The sequence below is a fragment of the Choloepus didactylus genome, chromosome 8 (assembly GCF_015220235.1).
Source record: "Choloepus didactylus isolate mChoDid1 chromosome 8, mChoDid1.pri, whole genome shotgun sequence".
NCBI lineage: Eukaryota > Metazoa > Chordata > Mammalia > Pilosa > Megalonychidae > Choloepus > Choloepus didactylus.
This window is the reverse complement of record NC_051314.1, coordinates 9,193,298-9,217,734: the sequence shown is the minus strand read 5'-3', so window position 1 is coordinate 9,217,734 and position 24,437 is coordinate 9,193,298. Positions and strand designations below refer to the sequence as shown.

Below are 24,437 nucleotides of genomic sequence, written 5' to 3'. Positions count from 1 at the left end.
GCAATGTGACGGTGAACTGGTGCCTGGACCTCTCTCTGTCCCTCGGTTTCCTCATCTGTAAAATGGGGATGATGACAGTACCCACATCTTCAGGGGCTGTTGTGAGGACCGGATGGGCTAATTGACAAGAGTCTCCAATGAACAGTGCCTGGTTCACAGCTGATGCACAGTAGTAGCTGTGACTTGCTCCTTCCTCTTTATCTCTTGGCCTGGACCATTTGAATTCAGGCTTGATAAAGCCAAGGGATGGAACTTCCTGATTGGCTCAGGAGTGGTCAAAGCCCCTTCTACTGGAACACTGATTGCCCTGGAGTGAAAGTGGGAGTGTGAGTACCTGGCCTCCACAGCCTATAACCCCAGGGTTGGCCCAGGGCCCGGCACACATCTTACCCCTGTTCACTGAATGTTGAGTGTTAAGATTTTTCCCATCTGTGCTGGTTTAAATCTATTATGCCCCCCACAAAAGCCATGTTCTTTAACGCAATCTTGTGGGGGCAGACTTATTAGTCTTTTGATTAGGGTGGAAACTCTTGATTTCCATGGAGGTATGACTCACCCAATGGTGGGTGAGACCTTTGATTAGATTATTTCCATGGAGGTGTGGCCTTGCCCATTTAGGGTGGGTCTTGATTAGTTCACTGGAGTACTTAAGAGAGCTCAAGAGCTAACACAGATGCTGATGCTTGGGAATGCTGGGAGATGCAGACAGAAGGACATTTGGAGATGCCAAGCTAAGAGAGACAGAAGCCCAGAGACATTTTGGAGAAAGCCATTTTGAAACCAGAACCCAGGAGCAAAGGACCAGCAGATACCAGCCACATGCCTTCCCACCTGACAGAAGTGTTCTGGACACCATCAGCCTGTCTTCAGTGAAGGTATCATCTTATTGATGCCTTTGGGCACTTTTATGGCCTTAGAACTATAAACTTGTAACCTAATAAATCTCCTTTATAAAAGCCAATCCATTTCTGGTATTTTACTTAACGGCAGCTTTAGCAAACCAAAACACCATCTAATGGGGCACCTGAAGCCAGAATATAAATAACTGCACTGCAAGTTAGCCTCATAGGTATATGATGATAATCAAGACTGGTGTCACCTGGATTTTGGATTTTCTCTGCAAGATCTGTGACAATGAATTCTTGGGTTGGCTTCTGGCTTCCTGATAAAGCAGAGATCATGACTTGACAGAATCACTGGTGCAGCTCAACTCTGGGGCTAAACTGATCCAAAAGCTGCATGGTAAATTAGACTGTCATGGCTCTAGAGGGACTGAGTAAAAGGGGGACCTGCCTGGACTGGCTGGGCCCATCGTCCATTTATTTTGAACATATTCACAGCATCCCACCAAGGCCAGGCCTCAAGAAAGAGTGCCAACCCACATTCTGGACAGAAGGCTCATGAGAATGTTTTCAGAGTACTAGAGTGACCCACAACGGGAGGTGGAAAATCTGAGGAACACGGTGGATTTGTTACAGTGGTTAATGGAACCTGCCTGGAGCCTCTCTCTCTGCCAGCCCTGTGCAGGACCAGAGGAGAGTAAGCTCTTCCAGGAATACAGCACATTTGAGTTTCAGAAAATTCAATCATACAAATTAAAATCATTGACATCAGACATTCAGTTTGGACATGCTTTCTTCCCAACCTTGCTGATTGGATTATGTCCCCTTCTGCCTGAGAGTGCTGTGTTTGGAAGGGGGTCTCAAATGGAAAAGGGGGGATGTGACCATCCCCATGGGGTCAGGTGGATGAAAGCCTGGTGTGGCCAAGCCTCGCTTGTGCCAAGGGATATCAGGAAGCAGCTGTGCTCACTTTGGAGGCTGACAGTCCACACCACCGTAAAAGTGTTTTTTTTTTGGGGGGGGGGTTGGGGGGGTTGCTTCTTCTCCTTCCCAATAGGAGGCTCCAGATCAAGAGAGACCAGGCAGCATCAATGGAAGAGCTAGAGTTTTGCGATAATAATCATTCAGATTCAGGAGAGTGTTTTTTAACCTTAAAAGAATATCTATGCATGATGCTAAATGATAGTCAAACAACTAATTTTCTGTGATGATGTTACTTTCGCTCTGTTCCTACTCTCACTCAGGCTGGCTGTCAATGGGCCATCTATATTTGTGCAAATATTGGGACCGTGTAAAGGCCAGTGCAGGTTCTGATGCTCAAAGAAGGTGGCCAACTGCCTATGCCAAGGTACCGGGGTTCCAGGGCAGCCAGCTCCCCAAACCTGACAACCTAAAGAGGAGAACTGGGGGCATCACATCTGCCCGGTTCCCACTAGGCCCGGAGGATGCCTGCTGCCCTGCCAGGTGGGCCGCAGCCAATAGACAAGGCCGTGGCTGATGATCCTTCTTTTACCTTAGCTAAGACACCTTAGACACGGGGGACCCAGAAGCCTCCCCCTTCTCCCCACCCTCACCCCAGCCTGCCACCCAAGGCCACCCCAAGCGTCTAAGTCAGCCCAAGTCACCCCTCACAACCTGCCACACCCTCAACAGGACAAGAGATAATAAATGCCTTGTTAGCTAGTGGAAAGTGAGTGAAATTTAGGGCAAACATTTAAAACCACTAAAACAATATTAAGAGGACTTAGCCATTCTTGCCATTAAAAGCAAAAGTAAATAACAGTGATGATGTATCTCAATAATTTATTTAATTTATGTCAAAGATTCTTAGAGCCCTTTCTTGAAAAGGAAACTTCCTCATTCTTTATCACATTCATTAAAAATACATGGACACCATGATGTTAGCAATAAAAACAAAGATAAATCGAAGCAACATGGTTGGCAACTAACATAAATATGATGTTCATAAAAGATTACAAACATTTTGATGTGCTTTATGGTCTCTTCTTCAGTTGAAAACTACAATCTTAAAATTCTCTTGGAAAAAAAACACCTTGTTATTTTACATATAACTGAATGACTGTAAAAGAGTATATATTATAAATACAAAGTAAGATCTCATTGGCTCTCTGCTTGGTAGAGTGTAACAAAATAATTACTCTGCATTGAATAAGGCTGTGCTTTGTTAAAAAATCCTATTATTTCCCTGGTAATAAAGTAAAAAAATTTTATATGGGTTTCTACTATGTCTTTAAAGATACTATTTATGCTCTGAGCAATATTTTTATATTCGCAGAAGACACTGAAATTGCACTTTAAGACTCAAAAATGTTAAATGGGAATGATTTTTTTCTAAAAACAAGGTGATACTCTATCTTTTTCACATAGCATTTTGAATGTAAAATGTTTTTTCAAAAGTGAAAAAGATAATTGCTGAGGACAGAAATTCAGATGACTTTTCCTCCAGTTGGTGGGAATCGTACACAAAAGGCGCTAGTGCTGTCCATTAGTCCTTATCCTTTCCTTCTTCTTTTTACTTTTTAACCAAGTCACTGAGGAGCATTTCGGCGGTGACTCCTTGTTCCTCTTTTATGCCATCTAGGTTGGTGTTTCTTCTTGTATCCATATGTGATGGATCCACGTGGCATGGGACAAAGCCCTTGCTCCCATCTGAGAACACTGCAGTCACCTCCTTCCAATCAGCAACCCCCTTCCCATCTCTGCACCCACTGGACTGGTTCCCAAGCTCCACAGAGCACCAGGATGGCCAGTGCCTGGGACCAGGGAAGAGCTTGGCCCCACCCACAGCGGCCAAATCCGAGCTGGGGGAGGGCCGACGTGCACTGGCCAGTGGCCTTGGCTCACACAAGCAGCAGGAGCCAGGGACACCAGGGCAGAACCACACACCAAGGATCTGGAAATCAAGGGGCATCTGCACTGAAAAGAGCTCAGATTGTCTCCACACATCATGCGTGACAGGCATATGAAACAAGATCAATAAAAATTCCTGAGGACAGATTTAGCGCTGTTCCCAATATAAGAAATGGATTATGAGTCGGTGTAAAACTGTCATCTCTACTCTCTGTACTTTCAAGCAACTCAAGGCCTTAAAAAACATCCTAATTCTGGCTTTTCCTTTCTCAAGAACGGATTCAGTTTGGCTAGGGATTATTCTCGGAGAACTTGCCTTGCGAGGAGAGGTACAGACTGTCTTAATTACATTTTGGTAATCTCCTTTTAATTGCTTGCCTCCTGTGCATCCCCTGGAGGAAAAGGACGATTGGTATCATATTTAATGAGCTTGAGGATGATGCATGGACTATTCTTATTATTTGTTTCTTCTTTTTTCTTCTATTAAAAAAGAATCTAGGGTGAAGCTTCAGAAGTCTTCATGGAGCACAGAGCCTTGGGCTTCCCCAACAGCCTCCTGACCATTCTGGCTGCCCCTGGGGAGCTAATCCACTTCCTGGCTCAGAAGTCACCAGCCATCCTCCTTTTCTTCAGGGAGAGGGATCTGAACTCTGTGGCTCAGGACGTGGGGCCTCGTGGCCTGGGCCCTGCCACCATCTCCTACCTACACCCCATGGGCAGAGAATCAGGAGGAAAGAAAACCCCAAGTCCCATTAGGCACCCCGACCTTAGCCGTGGTGGCCCCCATACCTGCACCCTTTGCCCTGTCTTCCTGGTAAATGCTTAGACTCTTCTTTTGTTTTACCTCGACTCAAGTATTTGCTTTACAGCAGGGTCACCTGGCACCCCCCCAGGCCAATGCAGGGGGTTGATACGATTGAATGCACAGAGCATTTCCTGCACAGCACCTGAGGGGTGGGGGCCATCAGTGCAGAGGTGGGGTGCAGAGCTCCCAGCTGTGGGCCGGGGTGGGCCATCCAGCGACCTCCGTCCCCTGCCCTCTGTCCCTCGCCTGGTCCCCTCCAGCCCACCGTGGCCAGTCCTGTCTGAGCACATTTCTTATCATCACCCATTTTCCAGTTAATCCTAAAACCTCTCACAAGAGTGTTTAGCAAAGTGTCTAGGAAGTGAAGGCAACTCTGAGAAGGGAACCAGGTAGAACTGATGGAAGGGGAAGAGATTTGGTGATAGTTAAAGCATTAGAAATGCTTGTGCCCTCTGTCGCGTAATTCCAGAGTCAGCAGAGAGACCCACAGGGGAGTGAGAGCAGGGACGGTCACGGTCACCCCAGGCAGCCAGGGCGCTGTGCTGGAACCGGGCGGGGCCTTGGGCACAGGGCAGGCGAAAGGATTAAGTGTGGCCCCCACACTTGTAAAAGGCCTTGGGCCTCATTTGTAAGTGTTCCATAAGGGTGAACTGTAATCATCACAAAGCAGGAAATTGGGAAGCACCCAAAGGGCCAGCAGTAGTTGGGGTGGAATCGGTTATGGGGACTCCTCACCCCTTCTCCTGCGCTCATCCCCATCCGACAGCTGCCAAGCCCAGAGCAGGGTGTCATTCAGATGCTCACCTCTCAGGGGGCACGCAGCAGCCCCCCTTTTCCAGTGGATCCTGCACTGAGCAGGCAGCCTGCCTCCAGGGGCTGGGGCTTTGGCCCGAGGCTCCCACAGTCTCCTCCCCGTCCAGCGGCTAAAGAGCTCCTCCTCAAATGTGAGTTGGGTCACATGGTCCCCTCCCTCCCGACCCTCACCACCTGCTCCTGCCCCGCGTTTTCCTCCAGCACGTCCTGGAAACCACCACATCATCTACTGACTCCTTCCTCGTCCGTCGCCTCTCACTGGATGAAAACTCCCGGGAGGCAGGGACAGCGCCCCTGGCTGACAGCTAACCCAGCGCTGCTCCCGGCCGGCGCGCAGTAGGCCCAGCAGAAACAGGAGCGATGGAAGAGTGAGCAGATCCGCACGGGGAAATAGCACACACCACGGGAGAGCTGCGCCCCGGAGAAAAGTGACTAACCTGGGACTCACCCGTGGTTTCCTAGTGAGCGAAATGGCAGTTTAAGGAAGAGGACATGCAGGCAACCCCAGGGAGAAGGTGCGGAAAGCGGAATCCTCATCTACCAAATCAGCACATCAGGAATAATGCCTAAAACTGGTTACTTAAGAACTGGAGGGATAAGCATTTTACTTAGAGATAAGAATACAGCTGAAGAGACAGCAAGAAAAAATTCACGTGATTGCTTTTGGGGAACAGGATGAGGGGGTGAAGAGAGGTGAGTCAAGTGCTCTCTGTTTTTAAATCTCCTGCAATGATTCCATTTCATTTCTAATGGGCATATATTACTTTGATACAAATAAAAATGTTTTTTAAAAAAGAGACTTGTAAGAGTCCAGAAAATCCCCCATATACCCCCAAACTCAACAGTGTATAAGTCTGTTCTTGACCCTCCCCAAAGGATATTTGTGTAGAAAAAAAAAGGTTAGAAGTAAAGAATCACAATATTAGCATTAGGCATCCCTAGGGGGATTTTAATCATCATCTTCAAAATGTTCAGTATCTTCCAAATTAAATACAATGGAAATGTACAACTTCTATAAATATTAGCTTATACCATACAAAATGGTCAATATTCAATCATTTCTGACTTTAAAACCGATGATATGATTCAACCCAATAGAAAAAGTAAACAAAACACAAACTATGAGGGGTTGCTTTCAAGAGTGATAAAAATATTCCTATCCTTTGGCCCCAGTCATTTTATTTCTTGGATGCTCTCTTAAGGAAAGAATAAAAAATGTGGGTATAGCTTTACATACAAAGTGTTCACTGCAGAGTGAATTACAGTGGCAAACGCTAGAAAAAACATCTAAGTGTTTAAAAATAAGTGAGTCAACCGAAAGTTATACAGACATTTTAACTGATGTTTGGAAGACCTTTAAATGACATGGCCCAATTTAATGTTAAGTGATGAAAAGCAAGTATGTGGTTATATTTACAGTGTTACCTCCAATATGAAAAAAATGCATTAAGAATAGGAGAAAATATTCCTACGGTGGTGTGGCACAGAAAGGACACCCACTCCAAAGCCTAACTCGTCCGCTGCCCCTCCTGGCTGAGGAGACCTGGTGCCACCTGCCTTCCAGAGCCTGCCTGCTTCATCTGTAGGATGAAGACTGTCTCTCGGGAAATGATTAAATGAGACGAGTTATGTGGGGGGCCTGGATCACACTGTCATCCTGGAGCTTAGATCATTGTTTTCTTTTTTATGCTTTCCTGTATTTTTCAAAGTTTCCACAAAGAATATGTATTTGTTTTATAACCAGAACAAATATAATCATTAAAAATAGTGAGGGTCCCCGTAGGCAAAATGAAAAGACAAGTCCCAGACCAGGAGAAGATACTTGCTACTCACATAGCCAACCTAGGACTGAAATCCTTCCAGGCAGTTTGCAGACGACAAAACCTGAATGGGCAATAACCTACAAAAGGGTTTGACCTCACTAACAGTTGGCTTGGCAGACATTAAAATGCCTGATAGTACCAAGGGCTGGTGGGGACGTGGTGCGTCAGGAACTAGCGGGCACCTCTGGTGGGAATGTGCATTGGCACAACCACTCTGCAGTCCGTGCTGGCAGCCTCTGGGGGAGCTGGATATGCGGCTGCCCTCTGGTCCAGCAATTCCGTGCAGAGTAATTCACGTGCATGAGCACAAGGGGATGTGCACAGAAGGTTCAACGTAAACTGAAAACCAGCTAAATGGTCATTAACAGAATGATAACTGAACAGTGGGATGTTCATTCAATAGAATCTATGCATTCAACTGACTCATTTTATAGCAGCTTAAGTGAATTAGCTAACGCCAATGTATTAACATGGCCAAATCCTCAATGCATAATATTGAGTAAGAAAAAAAATAAATGCAGAAGAAAATATTCAACGTAACACTATTTACATAAAGTCTTAAAACATGCAACATGATGGTATATATTGTTCAGGGATGACTGTCAAAATGGCAAAAATATCACAGTCCCAGGTGAGACAGCACAGCCCAGTGTGAAGGGGCCTGGAAGGGAGAGCCACACCTCCTGGTCCACAAACCAGCTCTATGACTCACCAGCTGAGTGACTTCGGGCAAGTTACTTAACTTCTCTGGGCCTCAGTGTGCTCCTCTGTAAAGTGGGGATAATAACAGCATGTACCTCATAAAGGCATCCAATGGGTTAGATGAGTTAATATATATAAAGGACTGGGAACAGTGCCTGGCCCACAGAAGGCCTGATATGGTGTCTGCTGTTGTTATTTTCGAGATTAACCTCAAAACCTTAAAAATGTTCATGCCACTGGCTCCTGTAATAACATTTCTAAGAATTTATCCTATCTAAATCATCAAAGATATACGAACTTAGGCGTTTATTATAGCATTACATAGCTATATATATATACATATAGAGCATGCACAATTGGAAATCACTTAAGTGTGTAGCTAGCGGGGAAGAGTTCAATATATTCTAGTTCAAGCCTGTTGTAATTTAGCTGTTGCATCATGTTTGGATTTTTCATGTGCTTATTTTCTCTGTCCTTCTGTGAAGACAGAGCCCAGGGCATTGGGTGTCCTCTCTCACTCAGCATGGCACCATGTACAGAATGGTGATCCAAGAAATAGGTGCTGGGGGAACTAAACTGTAATGGTTGATAGTGATGTTGGTCCATTTGCATTTAAAGATCTAGAAATAACCTAACAAGAAACAAGTTGTACAGTCACAGAGACTGTCCTGGGAAGGAACCAGAGCCCTATCGTCAGCCACCAGCTTCCTCCGAGAAGTCCTCCCTGATTGCCTCGGGGGACTCTCCTCTGCTGAACAAGGTTTTTTTGGAGCCCACTGGCTCTGCATTTACCTCCAGCCCAGGCTTTGTGCTCTTTGCACCCCAATACCTGGCTCTGGGCCCGGTACAGAGTAGGCCTCACTTCTGGTCTCTGAGACTCCTTAGAACCCCACAACAGCTAGACAAAAACAAATCCCCAGACTTGCTTGAGATTAAAATAAAATAAAACAATAACTTTCCAATGAAGTAAAGTATACCTATTTACCTTTCTAAAACTCTATGTAGAATATATGCCAATTTTTCATTTAGAATGACTTAATTACATGAGGTGACTGCCAGCTTATCTGACATGGTTTTAATCAATTATCCATTTTGCACAAAATTAATTTTAGCCCATTTTCAATAAGAGATGCTTATGTGCTGGAGACAGCCTTACCTCCTCAAGGAAACAGCTGAAGTTCTGGAGAAAGTACTTCCAATTTATATAGGGGGTGAGATGAATTCTTAGTTTCCTCAAAAAATAATGATACTGGTTATCCGTTAGTCTGTAACAGAAATCCTTAAGAACTTGTCCAAATTCCGTAGCCTTTATAAACCCAGTGTCCTCTTTATCCAATGTAGAAAATGCCTAAAAAAAATTGCAGATGCGCCACTGTCAAATGAATATTTCAAAAATATTTTTCATTAGTAACATTTCTACCGAATGTAAATGAAATCTACTGTGTGAATGTGTTCTGTAAATTCTAAATCACCACATAAGTGCACCGTTATTGAGCGACTAAGACATGGAAGACACAATGGCAGGCCCAGAACCTCCATGTGGTGGATTCTCTCTTGTGTGCCACGAGGAGGAGCAGGGAAGGGGCCCTGTGCCCATGGGCCCCTTCTGAAAGGTGGACCTCACACCTGCTCCCAGGGCCCCATGTGACAGAGGAGAGGCTCCCGGGGGGAAGAACTTGCCCAAGGTCTCCCCACCATTCACTTCTGGCTCTTTTAAGCATGAATTATTTCTAAGAGGTGGCAGCCCCAGCCTGATTCAGGAGGAGCCCCCCCAGGAGGGCCCGAGTCTCAGGGCAGGAGGCTGCCTTCCCCAGCCACCGGGAGGACAGCAGAGGGAAGACCCCACACCCACCCGGAGGCTCTTACACCGAGGCTGCTGCTTTTGCTGATCCTCAACCAGAAGACCCCTGCTGCCCCCTGCCTGTGCTGGGTGGGGGTGGGGGTGGGGTGGGAACAGCCAGACAGCACGAACCCAGCAATAGCAGTCAAACAGAAAAAGTGCAAAAATGTGCTATAATAAGAATGCACATTTTTTTCCATCTGTCGAAACAAAATCATTCATTTTTATTGCACTAGGAAATATGTATCAAGTGGTAGATTAAGATCTTTTTTTTTTAAGTAAGAATTTAATGTACTTGCAAACCCCAAACCAGATTCCCTTGGGGTTAATTCCCATTCAGGGTTAATTAAGTACACCCCATTGACCCATGGGGTTCATGATATATGTGTAACCAAATTCACCTTAAAATATTATATAGCGTCAACTTCTTATTTAGCCTGTTGTCATATGAGGAAGCCATGAATAATGGGGAAAATCCTGGCCGTGCAGTCAGGAATTGGTCTTTGAATCATGGCTCTGTTGCCATAAACCCCTGACCTTCCTTGCTACAAAAAGGTGGACTTAATGATGCAAAGGGATAACTAAGTTTTCTAAGGGTGTCTGAGAATGCACCTACCCAGGGCCCTGGCACATAGCAGATCTCAACAAGTGTTGCCAGGAGAGTGATCATAAGGTGATCCCAGGAGGCTGAGCATTTCGTATCACAAGGTGCTGGGCGGCACCAAGAGGCAATTGTGGGTCCAGCCCTCTCTAGCCACAGCTCCTGTGCTCCCGTGGGCCAGTGTGGCGCCTCCGTGTAAACCCAGCTGCCAACCCACAGGGCGGTGGGAGAATCACACGTGAAAAGGCTAGAAATCTATACAACTCTAATAGATGTAAGGTATTGTTGGCCTTTCAGAAACAAGATGCATTTGAAGACACATCTCCAGGGAGACACAGAAACGTGTCCGGTATCCTCTCTGCTGGCGATCCTTTGACATCATCACATTTCTTCCTCTCTGCAAGGCCCCACGTGCCCTCTCTCCTTCCAATACATCTTCCAACTCTTGGCCAGAAAATCTTACCCCCTTGCCTAAAACCTGCAACAGTTCCTCATCGCTAAGTAGTTTCTCCAAAGTGAGAAGCATGGTTCCTCCCACAGTTTGAGAAGCACCCCGAGAGCTAAGTGCTGCCACTTCAGATTACCAGGGGGAAAGCCATCCTGCAAATGGATTAGTTTGACCAGCACAGATGTTTTTGAAAAATCTGAAATATGTGCTGACCTTTACAAATCAGGGGACTTTGTAGCTTCTTGTGAAACATGGGAAGATCTGGCAACCCTGAGCCCAGATTTCAGCTCAGCAACCATTGGCTTTAGCCATGCTAGCAGCACTGAGATGGCAGTGATGTCCCAAGCTGCTCTCATCTGGGGGCCTCTGCCGCCTGCCCAAACCCCTTCCCCAAACCCCAGACCCAGCACTTGATAAACACTGAGTACTTCTGACTTAGAGAACACGGTTTGGGTGGAATCACATTGGCTTTTTCTATAGCAAAAGTGGACATACATGGGTTCAAATTAGCACTCTGAGCTGGACTAACTCATCCAGATTCAGATACCCCAAGGAGAATGCAGGGAGGTGGGAGGGGTCCTGGGGAGGGGGAGGGGTGTGGAGGTGTTTGTTAGGAGTTGAAATGAGTACCAAACCTCGGTTTTCATAATAAAAGCACTTTTGGGTCTGTCATACCTTTAACAAAGCCTGATGGGAGGAAGCGACAACCTCCTGGATGTTTTTGACCACCTCCTCTGGATTCAGGGTTGCAAAATTGATTGGCTGGCTCTCTTCTTTCTCAGTTGGCTGAGGTCTTGGTGACTTGCTGTTATACACTGCTCTCAAGAAGTCAAGGTAATTGACCTGATTATCATGCCGGCTGATTCCCCAACTTGGGCCATGCCCCAGAGGAAAGAAAATAATCTATCAGTAAAAAACATGATTACTTATTCATTCAACAAACAGTTGCTGCATACAGAGCAGTGTGGGGACTCTGAATAAGGTTAAGACACTGTTCCCTGACCTGTAGGTATCTACATACAAATTACTTGTGGCATTAGATAAGCACTTTCAAATACAGCAAAATAAGGCAACAAGGCAAGGGCCGTGAGAGGGGAGAGTACGGAGGTCACTGCTGGCTAGAGAAGCCACTGTCTGTGCTGCTGAGAAGATCTGGGACTGGAGGGCTGGACAAGACGGCTTGTTGGCTCCAGGGAGCAGAAGGCGGGAAGGGGTGGCCTGGCTAAAGAGCCTAGTCCTATGTCTGGGGCGGATGACAGTGTTTCAGCAGGGAGGTGACATTTGCACAGCAGCGTGGGAAGATGCATCTGGCAGTGGCACAAAAGATGGCCAGGATATAAGATTGTGGAATGGGGGTAGGGGGGGCTGTGTAGTGGATATGCGGGGGGAGAGGGGGAAGGGGCCTAGACGGGAAGCCCCTGTGGTCTTGGAGGCCTCAGGTAATGAAGGCTGGGATTCAAGAAAGGGCAGTAGAATTTGAAAGGAAGGGGAATATGTCAAAGACAGTGAAAAGGATAATAGGAACTGAGCGAAATGTATGTTAAATTCTTTTGAAAGAATGGTTGTAAGTTATCACAATGAAAGCACTCAAAAATATTTTTAAAGAACCTACATGGTATTTTCTCAAATAAAAATTCCATCCGAGCATATAACTCAATAAGGTCATCCACACAGAAATCAAGATTCCTTCCTGCCCTGGACTCTGACACGAAAAAAAAAAAAAAAAAACCTTTAAATTCTAAAAGAATATATTACGAGGTAAAACTCAAAAGTTTCATGAGAACATAGAGCATACTTATTAGACACGTCAAATAATTCAAAATAAAGTTTGTGTTTGAAGTTCGCGTTTCTGGCCCTTGAATTCTCTCTGGGGATAACTGAGACTTTAACATCTCAACTTCCTTTCAGCAGCATTGAAAGGAAGTGTCAAGGCAGAACAGCTTGAAAAGTTGGTAAGCCGGATGGGGAAGTTTCCAGTGACTCAGATATCTGTTTCTAAAGAAAACGAGCCAAGAGCTGTGCTTTTCCAACCCACAGCTGCAGAGCAGCCTTGCACAGTCCCAGCTCGAGTTGGCTAATAGGCTGGAGACATGGAGGAAAAGGATAATCAACACTATTTCATCAGCAGGATAAATTGCCAACTTGGTATTAAAATTTAGTAATAAAATCAAATGCATATGCTAATCTCCTCAGTATTATTGAGAAAAGTCTATTTTGGATCTAGAAAAGAATAATCCGCACATAATTACAAATAACAGAGATGTTTATCATCAAGAGGTCTTTGAGAAGAAACAAGCAACCGAGCAATGGATCTTTATTAAGGTTTCAATTTGTTAAAAAAGTTGATCACCCCATTGAAAGGTGGACTACGGAAATTCCACAGTCCTTTTGTTGTTTATGAAAGTATCAAGCCTAACTATGTTTTAACAAGACTCTTATAATCATGCAGTTAATTATTTATCTAGTGCTATTTCCCCATGATTTATTCATTGAACGTGCACAAATTCTTGCTCGGCTGGAAATAAATTCCGTGAGAGGAGAGCTTGTTTAATGGAGAAAAGAAAATATAGGCATTTGAGGAGGAAATGGTCCTCCCTTTCTCTCCACACACACACATGCACTGGACTTCTCATGGCTCAAGCATAATGGAGAAATGTCTTCAAAATTTTAAGGCAGGCTGTCTGATCTCCTGCTTTGCACTTAACAATAAACTCTTTCTCTCTTTGCAAAAAAAAAAAAAAAAAAATTTTTTAAGGGAAAACAATTTTCTCTCTAGGATTTTCCACTCCATCAAGCTAGCAATCTGTGTGAGGGAGAATAAAACATATTTCAGACAAGCAAGAGCTCAGAATATTTACTTCCCATCCATCTTTTCTTATGAATTACTTCAGGAAGTACTCCTGCAAAATAAGAATGCAGATCAAGAAATGAGACGTGGGATCAACAGCAGAGGGGCTGCAACCCAGGAGCATAGTGGGGCTAGCCCAGGATGCACTTGAGGTGGCAAACTGACAACAGGAGTGTGCGGGTGGGCTCAGGGGCAGAGGGTGTGGGCAGGTGGGCTCGGGGGTGGAGGGTGCAGGCAGGTGGGCTGGAGGGTGGAGAGCACCTGGGAAAACCTTGAGAGAATAGAAAGTGGGACGGAAGGCTGGAGAAACATGAAGGTAAACAATGTAGACTTTATCCGAGCCATGTCCTTCCTCCTCAAAACCCACCATGGTTAAAGAAATCACTCCCCGCTTTGTGCTCTAGGAAATGGCTTACCATCCTCTCCCATGGGAATTGGATGAAACTCTGGATGCCACCCTAGTTTACCTGTGACAAGGTCAGACACAGACCTTCCAAATTCTCTGCCTCGTAAATGATTGGCTGAACTGCCTGTACCCACTGACCAATGTGGACAAAAGACCTGCTAACTTTATATGCCGGTTTGGATATATTATGTCCCCCCAAACGCCATGTTCTTTAATGCTATCTTGTGGGGGCAGATGTATTTAGTCTTGATTAGGTTGGAACCTTTGGATTAGGTTGTTTCCAAGGACACGTGACACACCCAACTGCGGGTAATACCTTTGATTAGATTATTTCCATGGAGGTGTGGCCCCGCCCATACAGCATGGGTCTTAATTAAATCACTGGAGCCATATAAAAGAGCTGACAAACAGAAGGAACTCAGTGCAGCTACAGCCAAGAGAGACATTCTGGACACAGCCATTGAAAATAGACTTTTGCTGACACTTTGCTCTGGAGAAGCTAAGAGAGGACAAAAGCCCCAGGAGCAACATTTTGAAGAATGCACAGGAGCTGAAAGAGGAGCTAGAACACAACCCAGGATCAGCAGATGCCAGCCACGTGCCTTCCCAGCTAATAGGTTTTCTGGACCCATTGGCCTTCCTTCGGTGAAGGTGTACTTATATTGATGTCTTAATTTGGACATTTTCATGGCCTTCAGACTGTAACTTTGTAACCAAATAAACCCCCTTTATAAAAGCCAATCCATTTCTGGTATTTCACATGACAGCAGCATTAGCAAACCAGAACATTTTACATGACCAAACTTCAGTTACCTTCCCTCTTTCCCCCCACCCTGAACTTTGACCCACCCTTTGCCTGAGCCAGCACCAGAATGTGGAACCATCTCTCTTTACCACTGCCCTCCACCCCGAGAATTGGCTGATCACACTACCTTCTCATCTCATTCTCTCATAACCAGTTCTTTCTAGTCTTTGTTTACATCTCCCTATAAAATAAAAGCCCTTTTCTGCCTGACCTTTGGGAGGCTTGCAGATCTCATGGTCAGAACTTTCTCTCCATTGCAATAATCCCCTTCCCCCATTATAATAGTCTTTTTGAATAAAGTATCTCCGTACCTAGGACCAGATTTGTTTTTATTTGATAAGGGAAAATAAAGGCAAATGATGCAAGAAAAACAAAAAGGAAATTAAATAAGAAACAAATAAAATGAAATAAAGGAAATAAAAATCTCTCCAATAAAGTCATAATATAAATGTAAGGCAAACTTAAAATGTGTTATGATTTTTAGCAAGTGATAGAATCCACAAAAATCTACTTGACCTTAAGGACAATGGCTGAAGGATAGTGCCACCGAGAAGAAAAGCTACTTTTCATGCATTATCTAGACACCAAATAATATCTACATAGTCATAATAATGAAATGCTGAAGTTTTAGAATCAACCTATGACCCAAGAATGGAAGACCTGGTTGTGGCAGCAAAACTATCTTTTTGAAAATAAAAACTGAAGTGTAGTTGACAAAAGAGGGACATGGAAGAAGCCGGAGGAAGGTGAAAGAAAGTGGAGGGGAGCTCCGGCATGTAAGACCTTAGAAGTCGTCCCTCCTGTTCTTACGGCAAGAAAAAAGTTGAACAAACTGAAAACCAATGGCTTTTCTTAGACACATCTGAGACTTGAGGTCACAGGGTAAAATACCACCCTGAAAGAGTGGTCCCTGGAGAGACAGGACCCAGGAATCAGAGCCAAGATCTGCCTACCTGGAGCAGAAGCAGCTGGAGCTGGTAGGAACACTCAGGTGGCAATTCTAGCCTGAGAGTGAGAAACTCCCGGGGCCCAAATTAGGGGCTCCCCACACTTTCATGGGCTTGACCTCCAGGAACCCTCCAGGTTCTCACAGTGAAGATCCAGGATCCCACCTGGCTCTAGCAGGTGGAGGAAAGAGTAACCCTTATGAAATATGCCCAGAGCATTCTCCATTACAGAGGCCTATTTCCAAAGGGAAAAGACTTTTCCAGAGCCTTCTCCCACCTCGAGGAAGGGCAATTGGCCAACTTCAGGCCCCTCTAACTGTCCTGAGGGAAAAAAATGGGCTAATGAATACTTCTGAAGATCACAGCCCAGGGACCCAATCCCCCCAAAAGACTGAAATTTGGTAATAAAATTTACAATGTTACTCCTCACCAACACCTTATTACATCAACAGGGTTATGGTATAATAATATCAAATTACAGCTAAAAAAAAAAAAAGCCATAACGCACAGGCTATTCAAGAAGGAGTTCTCAGGGAAACCCAAAGACAATGAGAGGGACAAAAACAAGGATGCTGAAGGAAATTAAAGCCTTTGGCACCTCCACCTACAGCAAACATTAAAGACAGCCCAACTCCTTGCCAGAACAACATAAAGCCTCACACTTATGGCCTGTTCCCCTCAGACCCTATTACCTGATACTCCGTGTCTGGCTTTCAAAAAAAAATTATAAGGCATGCTAAAATTAAAAAAAAAAAGTCTGAAAGGACAAAACAAGCAGAACCAGACTTAGATATGACACAGATTTTGGAATTATCCAATAGAGAATTTGAAATAACTATGATTAACATGTTAAGGGGTCTAATGGAAAAAGTAGACAGCATGCAACAACAGACGGGTAATGTCAGCAGAGATAACTCTAAGAAAGAAAGAAAATAAAATGCTAGAAGTAAAAAACACTAATAGAAATGAATGTCTTTCATAGGCTCATCGGTAGACAGCCAAAGAACAAAGCAGTGAGCTTGAAGATATATCAACAGAAACTTCCCAAACTGAAATGAAAAGAGAAAAAGAATGGGGGAGTGGGGAGGGAAAGAATGGAATATCCAAGAACTGTTGGAAAATTTCAAAAAGTTTAACATATGCAAAATTGTAATACTAGAAGGAGAGAAAGAAACAGAAAAAATATTTGAAGTAACAATGGCTGAGTATTTTCTGAAGTTAATTGCAGACATCAAACCACAGATCTGGGAAGCTCAGAGAACTTCAAGCAGGATAACCACCCCCAAAATCTACAGCTAGATATATCACATTCAAACTGCAGAAAACCAAAGACAAAGAAAATCTTGAAAGAAGTCAGAGGGGAAACAACATCCTATCTGCAGAGGACAAAGGATAGGAATTACAGCAAACTTCCTTCCAGAAACCATGCAAGCAAGAAAAGAGTGTAGTGAAATAATTAAAGTACTGAAAGAAAAACACCACCAATCTAGAATTCTATGTCCAGTGAAACTGTCTTTCAAAAATGAAGGAGAGGAGGCGGGGCAAGATGGCAGAGTGGTGAGGTGTATGTTTTAGTTACTCCTCCAGGGAAGTAGGTAGAAAGCCAGGAACTGTGTGGACTGGACACTGCAGAGCAATCTGACTTTGGGCATACTTCATACAACACTCATGAACACGTGGAACTGCTGAGATCAGCGAAATCTGTAAGTTTTTGTGGCCAGGGGACCCATGCTCCTCCCTGCCAGGCTCAGTCCCATGGGAGGAGGGGCAATCAGGGCTGGGAATGAGAAGGGAGAACTGCAGTGGCAGCTCTTATCGGAAATTCATTCTACTGATCCAAACTCCAACCATAGATAGACTAAGACCAGATACCAGAGAATCTGGGAGCAGCCAGCCCAGCGGAGAGGAGATAGGGATAGCAAAAACAGCAACAGAAACCCAAAAATAAAAGTGGAGGCTTTTTGGAGTTCTGGTGAACATACAAAGGGGAAGGGCAGAGCTCAGGCCCTGAGGCTCATATGCAAATCCAGAAGAAAAACCAGTCTCTCTGCCCCCTGGACCTTTTCTTAATGGCCCTAACTGCTTTGTCTCTTAGCATTTCAATAACCCATTAGATCTGTGAGAGGGCCCTTTTCTTTTTTTTAATCTTTTTTTCTTTTTCTAAAACAATTACTCTAAGAAGCCCAATACAGAAAGCCTCAAAGACTTGCAATTTGGGCAGGTCAAGACAAGAGTAGAACTAAGAGAGCTTTGAGACAAAAGGCAATAATCCAGTGGCTGAGAAAATTCACTAAACACCACAACCTCCCAAGAGAAGGGGGGCGTCCTCTCACAGCCACCATCCTGGTGGACAGGAAACACTCCTGCCGGTCACCGGCCCCATAGTCCAGAGCTGCCCCAGACAACCCAGTGTGATGGAAGTGCTTCCAATAACACGCACACCCCACAAAATTGGGCATGGACATTAGCCTTCCCTGCACCCTCAGCTGGTTGTCCCAGAGTTGGGAAGGTGGAGCAGAGTGAATTAACACGCCCAATTCAGCCATTCTTTCAGCAGACTGGGAGCCTCCCTACACAGCCCTGCAGCCCAGAACCGCCCTGGGGGGATGGCACTCACCTGTGACATAGCACAGTCATCCCTCAACAGAGGACCTGGGGGTGCATGGCCTGGAAGAGGGACCCACTCGCAAGTCTCAGGGGCCATTCACCAATAGCAAAGACTTGTGGATCAGCAGCAGAGACAAACTGTGGCAGGACTGAACTGAGGGATTAGACTGTTGCAGCAGCTTTAAAACTCCAGGAACACCAGGGAGATTTGATTGTTAGAGCCACCCCCCCCCCCACCCTGACTGCCCAGACACACACCCCATATACAGGGTGGGCAACACCAACTACACATGCAATCTTGGTACACAAATTGGACCCCACAAGACTCACTCCCCCACTCACCACAAAGACAAAGTGGGGGAGAACTGGCTTGAGGGGAACAGATGGCTCGTGGACACCACCTGCTGGTTAGTTAGAGAAAGTGTACTCCATGAAGCTGTAGATCTGACAAATTAGAGATGAGGATTTAAATCAGTCTACAAATCCTAAAAGAACCCTATCAAGTTAAGCAAATGCTAAGAGGCCAAAAACAACAGAAAATTTTAAAGCATATGAAAAAACCAGACAATATGGATAACCCAAGCCCAGGCACCCAAATCAAAACATCAGTACCTGGAGCACTTAATCAAAGAACTAAAGATGAATGACGAGACCATGGCACAGGATATAAAGGACATGAAGAAGAGCATGGTACAGGTATAAAGGACATCAAGAAGACCCCAGAAGAGCATAAAGAAGACATTGCAAGAGTAAATAAAAAAATAGATGATCTTATGGAAATTAAAGAAACTGTTGACCAAATTAAAAAGATTCCGGATACTCATAGTACAAGACTAGAGGAAGTTGAACAACGAATCAGTGACCTGGAAGATGACAGAACGGAAAATGAAAGAACAAAAGAAAGAATGGAGAAAAAAATAAAAGAATTGAAATGGACCTCAGGGATATGATAGATAATATAAAAAGCCCAAATATAAGACTCATTGGTGTTTCAGAAGGGGAAGAGAAGGGTAAAGGTCTAGGAAGAGTATTCCAAGAAATTGTTGGGGAAAACTTCCCAAATCTTCTAAACACCAGAAATACACAAATCATAAATGCCCAGTGAACTCCAAATAGAATAAATCCAAATAAACCCACTCCGAGACATATTCTGATCACATTGTCAAATATGGAAGAGAAGGACCAAGTTCTGAAAGCAGCAAGAGAAAAGCAATTCACCACTTACAAAGGAAACAGCATAATACTAAGTAGTGACTACTCAGCAGCTACCATGGAGGCGAGAAGGCAGTGGCATGACATATTTAAAATTCTGAGTGAGAAAAATTTCCAACCAAGAATACTTTATTCAGCAAAGCTCTCCTTCAAATTTGAGGGAGAGCTTAAATTTTTCACAGACAAACAAATGCTGAGAAAATTTGCTAACAAGAGACCTACCCTACTGGAGATACTAAAGGGAGCCCTACAGACAGAGAAACAAAAAAAGGAGAGAGAGACTTGGAGAAAGGTTCAGTACTAAAGAGATTCAGTATGGGTACCTTAGAGGATATTAATAGAGAGAGGGAAAAAATATATATGACAAACATAAACCTAAAGGATAAGATGGCTGATTCAAGAAATGCCTTCACGGTTATAACGTTGAATGTAAATGGATTAAACTCCCCAATTAAAAGATATAGATTCGCAGAATGGATTAAAAAAAATGAACCATCAATATGTTCCATACAAGAGACTCATCTTAGACACAGGGACACAAAGAAATTGAAAGTGAATGGACGGAAAAAAATATTTCATGCAAGCTATAACCAAAAGAAAGCAGGTATAGCAATATTAATCTCAGATAAAATAGACTTTAAATGAAAGGATGTTATGAGAGACAAAGAAGGCCACTACATACTAATAAAAGTGGAAATTCAACAAGAAGAAATAACAATCATAAATGTTTATGCACCCAATCAAAGTGCCACAAAATACATGAGAGAAACACTGGCAAAACTAAGGGAAGGAATTGATGTTTCCACAATAATTGTGGGAGACTTCAACACATCACTCTTTCCTATAGACAGATCAACCAGAAAGAAGACCAATAAGAAATTGAAAACCTAAACAATCTGATAAATGAATTGGATTTAACAGACATATATAGAACATTACAACCCAAATCACCAGGATACACATTCTTCTCTAGTGCTCATGGAACTTTCTCGAGAATAGATCATATGCTGGGACATAAAACAAGGCTCAATAAATTTAAAAAGACTGAAATTATTCAAAGCACATTCTCGGACCACAGTGGAATACAATTAGAAGTCAATAACCATCAGAGACTTAAAAAATTCACAAATACCTGGAGGTTAAACAACACACTCCTAAACAATCAGTGGGTTAAAGAAGAAACAGCAAGAGAAATTGCTAAATATATAGAGACGAATGAAAATGAGAACACAACATACCAAAACCTATGGGATGCGGCAAAAGCGGTACTGAGGGGGACATTTATAGCACTAAATGCATATATTAAAAAGGAGAAAGAGCCAAAATCAAAGAACTAATGGATCAACTGAAGAAGCTAGAAAATGAACAGCAAACCAATCCTAAACCAAGTAGAAGAAAAGAAATAACAAGGATTAAAGCAGAAATAAATGATAAAGAGAACAAAAAAACAATAGAGAGGATAAATAACACCAAAAGTTGGTTCTTTGAGAAGATCAACAAGATTGACAAGCCCCTAGCTAGACTGACAAAATCAAGAGAGAAGACTCATATAAACAAAATAATGAACGAGAAAGGTGACATTACTGCGGATCCCAAAGAAATTAAATAAAATATAAAAGGATACTATGAACAACTGTATGGCAACAAACTGGATAATGTAGAGGAAATGGACAATTTCCTGGAAACATATGAATAACCTACACTGACGAAAGAAGAAACAGAAGACCTTAACCACCAATCACAAGCAAAGAGATCCAATCAGTCATCAAAAAGCTTCCCACAAATAAATGCCCAGGGCCAGATAGCTTCACAGGGGAATTCTACCAAACTTTCTAAAAAGAACTGACACCAATCTTACTTAAACTCTTTCAAAGCATCGAAGAAAATGGAACACTACCTAATTCATTTTATGAAGCTAACATCAATCTAATGCCAAAACCAGGCAACGATGCTACAAAAAAGGAAAACTACTGGCCAGTCTCCCTAATGAATATAGATGCAAAAATCCTCAACAAAATACTTGCAAATAGAATCGAAAGACACATTAAAAAAATCACACACCATGACCAAGTGGGGTTCATTCCAGGCATGCAAGGATGGTTCAACATAAGAAAATCAATGTATTACAACACATTAACAAATCAAAAGATAAAAATCAAATGATCATCTCAATAGATGCTGAAAAAGCATTTGACAAAATCCAACATCCCTTTTTGACAAAAACACTTCAAAAGGTAGGAATTGAAGGAACCTTCCTCAATATGATAAAGAGCATATATGAAAAACCCACAGCCAGCATCGTACTCAATGGTGAGAGACTGAAAGCCTTCCCTCTAAGATCAGGAACAAGACAAGGATGCCAGCTATCACCACCGTTATTCAACATTGTGCTGAAAGTGCTAGCCAGGGCAATCCAGTAAGACAAAGAAATAAAAGGCATCCAAACTGGAAAGGAAGAAGTAGAACTGTTACTGTTTGCAGTTGATATGATCTTATATCTGGAAAACCCTGAGAAATCGATACAGCTACTAGAGCTAATAAACAAAGTTAGCAAAGTAGCAAGATACAGGATTAATGCACATAAGTCAGTACTGTTTCTATATGCTAGAAATGAACAGACTGAAGAAACACTCAAGAAAAAGATACCGTTTTCAATAGCAACTAAAAAAATCAAGTACCTAGGAATAAACTGAACCAAAGATGTAAAAGACCTATACAAAGAAAACTACATAACTCTACTAAAAGAAACAGAAAGGGACCTTAAAAGATGGAAAAATATTCCATGTTCATGGATAGGAAGGCTAAATGTCATAAAGATGTCAATTCTACCCAAACTCATTTATAGATTCAATGCGATCCTGATCAAAATTCCAACAACCTACTTTGCAGACTTGGAAAAGCTAGTTATCAAATTTATTTGGAAAGGAAAGATGCCTCGAATTGCTAACAACACTCTTAAAAAGAAAAACGAAGTGGGAGGACTTACACTCCCTGACTCTGAAGCTTATCATAAAGCCACAGTTGTCAAAACAGCATGGTGCTGGCACAAAGATAGACATATTGATCAAAGGAATTGAATTGAGAATTCGGAGATAGACCCCCAGATCTATGGCCGACTGATCTTTGATAAGGCCCCCAAAGTCACTGAACTGGGTCATAATGGTCTTTTCAACAAATGGAGCTGGGAGAGTTGGATATCCATTTCCAAAAGAATGAAAGAGGACCCCTACCTTACACCCTGCACAAAAATTAACCCAAAATGGATCAAAGATCTCAATATAAAAGAAAGTACCATAAAACTCCTAGAAGATAATATAGGGAAACATCTTCAAGACTTTATATTAGGTGGCCACTTCCTAGACTTTACACCCAAAGCACAAGCAACAAAAGAAAAAATAGATAAATGGGAACTCCTCAAGCTTAGAAGTTTCCGTACCTCAAAGGAATTTGCCAAACAGGTAAAGAGGCAGCCAACTCAATGGGAAAAAATTTTTGGAAACGAAGTATCTGACAAAAGACTGATATCTTGCTTATATAAAGAAATCCTACAATTCAATGACAATAGTACAGACAGCCCAATTATAAAATGGGCAAAAGATATGAAAAGACAGCTCTCTGAAGAGGAAATACAAATGGCCAAGAAACACATGAAAAAATGTTCAGCTTCACTAGCTATTAGAGAGATGCAAATTAAGACCATAATGAGATACCATCTCACAATTAGAATGGCTGCCATTAAACAAACAGGAAACTACAAACGCTGGAAGGGATGTGGAGAAATTGGAACTCTTATTCATTGTTGGTGGGACTGTATAATGGTTCAGCCATCCTGGAAGTCAGTCTGGCAGTTCTTTAGAAAACTAGATATAGAGTTACCCTTCGATCCAATCATTGCACTCCTCGGTATATACCCAGAAGATCGGAAGGCAGTGACACGAACAGATATCTGCAAGCCAACGTTCATAGCAGCATTACTCACAATTGCCAAGAGATGGAAATAACCCAAATGTCCTTCAACAGATGAGTGGATAAATAAAATGTGGTATATACACACGATGGAATACTACATGGCAGGAAGAATTATGTTGTGAAACATATGACAACATGGATGAACCCTGAAGACATAAAGCTGAGCAAAATAAGCCAGGCACAAAAAGAGAAATATTATATGCTACCACTAATGTGAACTTTGAAAAATGTAAAACAAATGGTTTATAATGTAGAATGTAAGGGAACTAGCAATAGAGAGCAATTAAGGAAGGGGGAACGATAATCCAATAAGAACAGATAAGCTATCGTGGGTAAATTTAACGTTCTGGGAATGCCCAGGAATGACTATGGTCTGTTAATTTCTGATGGGTATAGTAGGAACAAATTCACAGAAATGTTGCTATATTAGGTTACTTTCTTGGAAGTAAAGTAGTTATCTTAGGTTAGTTGTCTTTTCTGACTCCCTTGTTATGGTCTCTTTGAAATGTTCTTTTACTGTATGTTTCATTGTATGTTTTTAAAATTTTTTTAATTTTTTTATACAGTTGATTAAAAAAAAAAGTTAAAAAAAAAAAAGGAAAAAAATATGCAGAGCCCCCTTGAGGAGCTGGTGGAGAATGCAGGGGTGTTGGGCTTCCCCACATTGATGGCTGCTGATGTGCTCACAGACATAGGGGACTGGTGGTTTGATGGGTTGAGTCCTCTACCATGGGACTTGCCCTTGGCAAGACGGTTGCTGCAAAGGAGGCTAGGCCTGCCTATAATTGTGCCCAAGAGCCTCCTCCCGAATGCCTCTGTGTTGCTCAGATGTGGCCCTCTCTCTCTAGCTAAGCCGACTTCGCAGGTGAAATCACTGCCCTAGGGATCAGACACCCAG

The 24,437-nt window shown here is 43.1% G+C and overlaps 1 protein-coding gene across 9 annotated transcripts in view; it reads right to left on the bottom strand.

Moving 5' to 3' along the window:
• EFCAB6 (EF-hand calcium binding domain 6) overlaps nt 1-24,437 on the bottom strand; it is a 333,133-nt gene that overhangs the window by 43,098 nt on the left and 265,598 nt on the right. For all 9 annotated transcript variants that reach the window (XM_037845944.1, XM_037845943.1, XM_037845941.1 and 6 more), the window contains 2 exons: nt 11,421-11,616; nt 9,013-9,204 (listed from right to left, as the gene is read on the bottom strand). In XM_037845944.1, the coding sequence (XP_037701872.1) occupies nt 9,013-9,204; nt 11,421-11,616 (388 nt within the window). The remainder of the gene's footprint in view (nt 1-9,012; nt 9,205-11,420; nt 11,617-24,437) is intronic.